This window comes from Pagrus pagrus, assembly GCF_965226575.1.
Source record: "Pagrus pagrus genome assembly, chromosome: 8".
NCBI lineage: Eukaryota > Metazoa > Chordata > Actinopteri > Spariformes > Sparidae > Pagrus > Pagrus pagrus.
The window spans coordinates 8,733,940-8,742,271 of record NC_140192.1 but is presented as its reverse complement, the minus strand read 5'-3'; the positions used below and the strand labels follow the sequence as shown (position 1 = coordinate 8,742,271).

At 39.6% G+C, this 8,332-nt stretch overlaps 2 protein-coding genes across 2 annotated transcripts; both read right to left on the bottom strand.

The window, feature by feature from the left end:
* Positions 1–602: 602 nt before the first annotated feature.
* fbxo4 (F-box protein 4) lies at positions 603–4,596 on the bottom strand. Its single transcript, XM_084360973.1, has 7 exons — positions 4,366–4,596; positions 2,663–2,928; positions 2,358–2,578; positions 1,970–2,045; positions 1,685–1,857; positions 1,368–1,585; positions 603–1,251 (listed from the first exon to the last, which is right to left on the bottom strand). The coding sequence occupies exons 1-7, from the start codon at positions 4,528–4,530 to the stop codon at positions 1,156–1,158; spliced, it is 1,215 nt and encodes a 404-aa protein (XP_084217099.1). The 5' UTR covers positions 4,531–4,596; the 3' UTR covers positions 603–1,155.
* Positions 4,597–5,471: 875 nt separating this feature from the next.
* On the bottom strand, positions 5,472–8,329 carry rimoc1 (rab7a interacting mon1-ccz1 complex subunit 1). Its single transcript, XM_084360974.1, has 6 exons — positions 8,203–8,329; positions 7,402–7,511; positions 6,570–6,716; positions 6,112–6,243; positions 5,889–6,003; positions 5,472–5,801 (listed from the first exon to the last, which is right to left on the bottom strand). Exons 1-6 carry the CDS (start codon positions 8,294–8,296, stop codon positions 5,566–5,568), a joined length of 834 nt encoding a protein of 277 aa, XP_084217100.1. The 5' UTR covers positions 8,297–8,329; the 3' UTR covers positions 5,472–5,565.
* Positions 8,330–8,332: the final 3 nt, after the last annotated feature.

Sequence of the window (8,332 nt, the reverse complement as noted above, 5' to 3'; positions counted from 1 at the left end):
GTAAAAACCTTTATGGCGTGGGAATGCTACTACTACTACTACTGCTGCTGGAGCTATTGCAAACTGTGTTTGAAGAAATCTCTACAGTCATAGAAGTCTTTCACTTGTGAGCCTAACACCCATTTAAAATGTACCTGGCTTCCTGAAGAGCTATGTGTCTTTTACAGCATTACATTGTGTGTTGCTTGCACTTTTAAGTACTGCTACTTTTGAGCTACTTTAAACTTATATGAAATTCAAAATAAAAGACAAAAGGAAGCTAAAAAGGCAGAACTCTCATTAACCGAGCACTGAACCACACAGTTACTAGTAGCACTCCCTGGTGGCCAAAACAGGACATTCATCCTAGCTTGCTGTCATGCAGATGTGGATTCAACCTTACATTCCAGGGCTGACGTCAGAGGAAAGGAACCACAGGGTACGATTGTGGCACATTACTTCGCAAAGTAGAAAGGAAAAACCTTCCACTCCTCACAAAGGTTGAAACTCGTGAATATGTGCATGAAATAGAAAGAAGAACAGAAGGAATAAAGAAAAAAAAGGCAAAGACAAAAAGCATGACTCATATACAGACAATAGTTTTGTCACTGTAATAACTTATCCATTTATCATGACAGCAATTTGCCAGTTATTTAACAGGCATTTAATGGTGAGCAACAGTCAGAAAAAAGTGACTCATTCACCACAAGAAACATCTGCCGTTCTGAAACCAAAGAACAAAGTGATTGTGCAACATTTATTAAAAGGCAAGATTTTTTCATTCCATTACAATAAATAATTTGAAGTTAAAAAAATGCAATTGCTTGTATTAAAGTTAGCTCTAAAAATCACACTTTCGTATAACATTAATAACATAAACATAAATTGTAAACCTTTGTCATTTGGCTCATAAATGAACTTATACCAGTGTATAATATATTAACATATACACTTAACATTCTATCCTGCGATATTTTCTCCACATCACTCTCTTTGTACATAAAAACGAGGTCTCTCTCAGCTCATTAAACTCCATTGGAAGTGCTTCTATCCTGAGACATTCAGTGCACATGTGTTAAAAGCACATCACTCAGGAAATGCCGTAGTGTGTCTTGGTCTCAGCATAATGCAGCAATGATAACTGTGGGTTTAATTCATCTGAGAGCAGAGGTTAGGCTACATGCTACCATAGAGTTTGACTCCAGAACATCTCAACAACCAGGAGATGCCTTCCAGAAGACCTGACAGGGATTCTGCTACTGTGTCCTGCACCTGAATAAGAAAGAGAGAAGAGAAACACAAACGTGGGTTAAAAGTATCCTCAAACTGACACTGGATGGATTTACAGGCAGTGAAGCCTTTCATTTGATCAAATAGCAGGCAATTACCATCCAGGGGTTTGCCAGTTGGGGTAGGCCGAGTCTCTTTGCCATGTCGACACAGGGAGTTCGACACCTTGCCCTGTTTCTCCTGGGAGTAGCTTGCAGGGTAGTTGCTTCTGATTCTTCTCTGGAGACACAGGAGAGCACCAGAAGAGGCCTGGATGCTGAACCCCCGGCCGAGCTCAGCACAGCTCGAATCTGAGCCACCTCTGACTCCTCCTCCCCTATTGAAGACATGGATTTCATGCAAATGTCCTGTGCTGATGATTTATATGACAACAACCAATGTGCATGATGTGACACGGTGGCAGCAGAGGTCTTACCTTTACCAGGCTCTGCATTGGCTACATAGATGAAACCATCCACCACCTGGCAAACTTGTTGGACCTGAGGAGCAGGACTGTAGATCGGGTGGCCTGAGTCATCTTTTCCTTCTAAGGTGAAAAGTTTATTACCGATGCTCTGCTGCTGCACTCTGGCTCTTTCCCTCTCTGCCCTGCAAACATAAACAGGAAGAGTTTAATAACTGTAGCCATAGTCACAATTATATGCAGAAAAAGATGAACAACTGCAACTCAAAGGGTAACTTCAAAGTGCAAAGTGCTCACCTGTTGGTTGAGTACAGAGTCAGGATATTAAATTTGTGTTGGTTGTTGAACAAGTAACTGATCCCTGAGCCGATACCTACAATAAAAAAAAAATGTTGACGTTGACTTGATTACATTTTGGGCTAATACTGCCACTTAGTGGTGGACAAATAAACCTGCAAAAAGCAAGATAATCCATGTTTTTTTCAGTAACTTCAGTAACTGAATTTATTTGGGATTTAAGTAATAATTGTAAATAATAATAATTGTATTGATGCATTATATTGCATGTGTATACAGTAATCTGATTCCAGTGACAGCCCCTTTTAGCTTAAGAATAAGCTTGATTTGGGGCTAGTTTTGTCCCTGAAAGGAGAGAGAAGCTTATCCTTCCTCATCATCGTCTCACCATTTATCTGTCTGTGTGGAGTGCCCGACACAGGAAGCACATCTGGTGCATGCATGAGCCTTGTGACTAAAGAGACATCCAGCTGCTCCATGCCAGGGCCAAACATGGCATAACGGGGTTCAGTCGAGGGCACCAGAGACTGAAGAAATGATGTCACGACCTCATACGCCGGGCGCGAAGGAAGCCATCGTTGTCTGCAGGAAGGGCAGCCTTTCAGGTATCTGTTGAGACAAAGTCGGTGGTCAAAAAATGTTTCTAGATGTTATCAACTGGAATTATACAGGACAACAGAAAAAGATACCCACTCTGACATGTAGTCAAACTTCGATTCCATCCCTCTGTCTTCCCCCTCTTCTCTGTCATCCACGCTCTCATCTTCACTGATTAATGGTGCATCCAGCTGTGGCATTGACAAATGATCAATGGAGGGCCAGTATGGCATGTCCCTGAGCAGGAAGTACCTCCACAGTAATGGATCTCTAACCATGGCTCTCCAGTACTGACTGGTGGCTCCCAGCCGGCAGATGTCAGAAGGCGACAGAAAGGTCATGATCTGGAACTGTACGTCCACCTTAAGGAGGGAAGATATGATGATAGTGATTTTTCCCCCCTGTAGTTTAAGGCCATTAACAAGTGATACAACAGGTCCCCGCATGACACGCTGGATGCTGGTTTTGTTGATTCTGTGCCCATGAGATTAAATTCAAATGTATGACAAATACAGAGAAATTTCTCCAATAGATAAAGGCTGCAGGCTGGAAAAGGTAAAAGTGTGTCAAGAACTGAAACAGGAAGGAAACACCAGCAAATTTATTATCAATAAAAATACAAAACAGGGAAAAAATGAAGGTCTAAAATGAGTATCATATTTTTTTTTTATCATTCCATATTCAACAATCTGCTAATCTTGAGCTGTTCACAACTTCCCCATTTCCAACTTTTTTGAAACATATTGCTGGCAACACATTCAGAATAAGCATATGCTTATAAAAATCAATGAAGTTAATAAAGTAAAACATGTAATATTTTGTCATTATACTCTTTTCAATTGATTATACTTCACCAAGGATTGGCAAATAATCTGTTTTACACAGCCTTTTTTGGAATCGGGGTTGTACTCTGACAGTAAAACTCTGGTACTTAAGATGTTACTTTAAGGAATGTACATAATATCAGCAAAATATTTACTTAGATTATCAAAAGTAAAAAAAAAAAAGATAAGATAAAAAGAGGAACAACATAGGCTACATTATACATGTTAGTTATATATTATGTAGCTGTTCGAAACTGGGGTAGTTTAATACAACATTATAAGATGATCATACCTTTTATTTAACATCAGAATCTGCAAGAGTAGGCTGTGTATATAAATATAATGGGATAAAGGACAATATTTAGTCATTAAAGAAGTGGAGTGACAGCATCAGTGTTGTTTAAAGTACCAAAGAGTCATATTTGAGTCAAAGTAAAGATTACATGTTAAAATATAACTTTGGTTAAATCACAGTCTCCAAATCTTGTAGTACCTGGCAATAAATGTACCTAAGTATCATAATGTAAAAGTAGGATAAATCATACATATATGTTTTTCAGCTGTCTTTGCTGCAATCTGCAAACTAACTAGTGGGCCAAACTCAAGTTGTCAAATAAATGTAGTGGAGTAAAAAGTGTAATACTTGCCTCCAAAATAAAATGCAGTGGAAGTATAAAGTAGTAGAAAAAGGAAAGACTGAGGTAAGGAAAAGTAAATCAAAATCGCACTAAAGTACAGTACTTCAGTAAATGTACTTAGTTAGATTACATCACTGGATAGCAGGAAGTACCATGGATTGGTCATGTGGACTAAGTTGAAGTACAAACTCTTTCTTTGAATACTGCTTGAAGCCGAGCTTTGTACAAATGCCCGACATCCCTTTACCGTCTAATCAACATTAGAAAATAACTGTTACCGCAATATATTTTTTGGACAGTCGGAATAAGAGAAAACCATTTAGGCTCTTCTTCTCACCGGTAAGATATCCAGAAATCCCGGTTGCGGTTCTTCTCCAGTGTCCTCAACAGGCTTCGAGTCATCTTTGAGAACTGTCCCTCTACTTGTAAAATATCTGTCTCTGAAGCGCCTGAGGCTGCGGATAACTACGGACTCGTTGAGCTGCTGGGTCTTCCCTGCCATGACTTCAGACTATCGCTGGTGAAACACTGTAATACGAACAGAGTGCGACATGACAACAAAGTTGACGTTTCCCTATCTCTGTCACACTTCCTTGTTGCTGGCGGCAGCGCGGCATTGTGGGTATTGTAGTCCTCCAAGAATGTACACTGCAAGTTATCAGGTATGATGCAAAGCAAACGTGTTTTTCTTAAAACAACGCGTGTGTTTATTGTCAACGAGGACATAAAAAAAAAGAAAATGATTTTCGTCCAGACAACACAGATTCTCTAGTAATAGTTATACTATCAAGATTATTTAAGTGGCAGAAAAAAATGGTACTTTCAATAGATGGGAATACAAGTGGTGCGTTATAAAGCTGGTATGAGCAAATCTGAACAAAGTTTAAATGGTCATGAATACAGCATTGTCAAACTGTTGTTGAACACCTTTCTTTGCCTTTAGTGTGTATATGTTTATACACACATACATATATAATGTATATGCAATTATAAATATTAAAAGCATAACAAAATGGCAACAAAACAATAAATAAAAATGTTACTGTGCAATGTCTCACTTCCAGCTGGATTATCTTCAAACTTGTAACAATCTTAAAAAATGAAAAAAAAGGTCAATTTTATTAATAACCTTTTTATATTCATATTAATGTTATTATAACACATTCTCAGAGCAAAACAAGTGCCCCAGTCAACAGTCTGGAATCAAGATGACAACTGCTTTTTAAGCAGGACAGGGCAAAAAATTATTCAACAGCTTCCCTCTGCAGTCACTGCCAGTTCTACACAACCTATCTTATACTTTCTGACCTCTCTTTCACCTGCTTTGGCCTGGGCCATTTGGCATGAGATGAGGTTGCCTGTAGACACTGATCCAAAAACTCTTCTTCACATACACTTTCTCCCTGTGCCTCCCCTTAACCTTCCACAACATTACACCCCACCTGATGGATTCCATTTTTATTTGGGGTTGACACACATTTGAATACTGAACTTAGATCTGTGCCTGAGGGCAACTTCAACACAGGAGCGGCTTGGTTCACTGTAAAATACTAAGGATTTCCTTGGCATTCTCTGTGTTCCAGCCCTGGCCCTGTAGTGGGCCCTCACAAGCAAGCACATATTTGTTGAGGATCTGCGTGCCAATGTCCCGAAACTGGAGCCGATCTTCTTTGCGATCCATAGTGTCAGCGCTGCAGTCCTCGTACTTGACTGCCCAGAAACACATTTCCCCGATGTACATCATTGTCAACAGGTGTGTGTCTGAGAAGATGCCTGGATGAAAGCAAAAACAGGTAGTGAGTACGATCAGTCCAGTTAAGAATGGTCTTCAACTTAAGACAAGTGAAATGACAGATTTACCTTCGGATAGGAAGCTTGCTGTAGCAGTGTCATGGAGCACCACCCCATCATTGAGCTTCACAGAGTTTCTCACCTGCAGCATCCTCATAAGGTAGCGCACCCCCTCCTGAATACACTGAATGACAATAAAATTTGATTAGTCAGATGAGAATCGGTAAAGCTCATATCTCTGTTCACAAATATACTTAAATGAAACTACTTCGTTCTTTTGTTAGTGCGGTACCTTAAGGAATGTGTCCTTGTTTTTCTTAATCCACTGTTTTCGCTGATGAAGGGTGTGACAGTACATGTACAGCAGAGCTCCACGTCTCCAATAGAGGCATTCCAACAGCTCAAGGCCCAAGACAGACTGCACCTACCATGGACCACAAGACGTGAATGAGGCTCCCAAACAATGACACAGAAGTTAATGGACGTGTTTTGCAAAACCATAAACCCCATGGAAAATGACAGTGCCACAGACCTTTTCCTGGGAATACTTGCTAATCAGAAGAAAAATAACAGAAAGTGTCTGAAATATTTATATCTCTTCTATATTCTTACACGTCTTTTTACCCTCAGATAGTGAGCTATAAATTGCACAAAACTTAGTGATGTTTTCCCTCATCTTCATTCATGCCAAGCACACATGGAGTCAGATGAAGTAAAATGAGACTTTCAGAATAGTTTTGATATACACACTTCTTGTGCTGGTGCTAGCCTCCCCGCCAAGACTTCTGGCTCAGTCAGGTCTTGCAGCAGCTGCTGGATTTTAAATGGTGAACAGTCCTCAGGGAACTCCTGGTCCACCAGTTTGTTCTCTTCATAAAACGTGATGTCTAGGATCACCTAAATGATGAAAAACAAATATAAACCCACAGCATACGTTGAATAAAATGTGCAAGAAAATTACACATTTTCAAAATCTCAAAAATCTCTTCAATTTGTCAGAAAACAAATACCCTCCTCTATTCACAAAATTACTTTATCAAGTTACTCATTGATTAGGGGGATGAAATCAGGGATGAACCAGATAATATACCTTCCATTAAGAGGTAACCACAGCTGTAGCCTCTTCTCCAAAGCCCTTTTCTAAACCCTTAGTGCCCACACTAACATCAAATTAACTTCAGTGTTCACGAGCAACCAGTTGCTTGATTACTGGTAACCAAACCTTATGCTAAAAAACTTGTTGAGCCTTTACACAGTTTTTTCCAACTGACTTAGCATCCCTTAAGGCTTGGTACCTAGTTAGATAACATTATCACTATAACATCTGTTCCCTTGAAGAGGGGAACAAGGATATCCCATGTAACCCACAGGAAAAGTGGTAACCGATTAATAACGTATCTGATTTATCTAGCAAAACTGTCAAGCATTTAAACACAATCTCAAATTTAAGATTCCTTTTCCCTGTCTTATATAACGATACATGATTAAATACTATATTCTGATGTAGTCAGACATCAAACAGAAATGAAAATAATCATTAATTGCAGCTAAACATTTCATTAAGTTTGATGTAATGAAGTACCTGTGTGTAATCCTGGAGCACCTTGGAAAGGTTGCTACTCTCCCCTCCTTGCCTGTAATAGCTTTTCAACTTGTCTAGTATGGCGGACGCATTCTGTAAATAGTCATCATCTATGGAAGAACGATATGTTAACATAGACTCAAGAAATGGCCCTCAGTGTTACACATTATTAAGTACTGTTACTGATGGCTGATGATTTATAGTTAACGTTACACACAATGTTAGAGCAAAACACTTCGAGTAACTTTTAACCGTTAGCAAGACTACGCAGTAGACGACATGGCAGAAGTTACAGTCAATGGCAATAAATGTTTAACTGACTATCATTTACAAGCGTCTGATTACGTTGAAACGTAATGACACATGTGAAAGGTACAATTCAGCATAAAATGATGGCAACGCTGCTTGGACAACTAAATCTCAACTCTCAGTTAACAATAGGCAAAATCATGTCTCATGACCAGCTTGACGTTTGTCAACAATAATGCATTTTAGCTAGCGTTAGCGAACTTAAGCTAGCCATTAACTCGAACATCCAGCTGGTCGAAAACAATCATCCGTCACGACACTAAGTTAACATTTCACTGACTTATTAGTTAACTTTGGGGAAATGCGTTCTTCATTTTTGCTAACATGCAACATTACATCAGACAGCAGCTGTTGTTATGGTTGCAAGCTACGTTAGATAACGTTAGCTAGCTTGCTATTTGGCTAACAAACTGAACAAACAAGTTAGCCGTGCACGCGAAGTGCCAAGAGCGGCCACAACACAGAGGAAAAGTCACAACAACTGGTCGGTACCTTGCTTTTCGGCTCTGAGACTAGAACACTTGATGTCTAACTCAAATATCCTTCTCTCCAACTCGAAACCCTGTCGCCTGTACTCGTCGGCCATGACTAAAAGTATTCGTCACGTGAGCCAGGGATTACT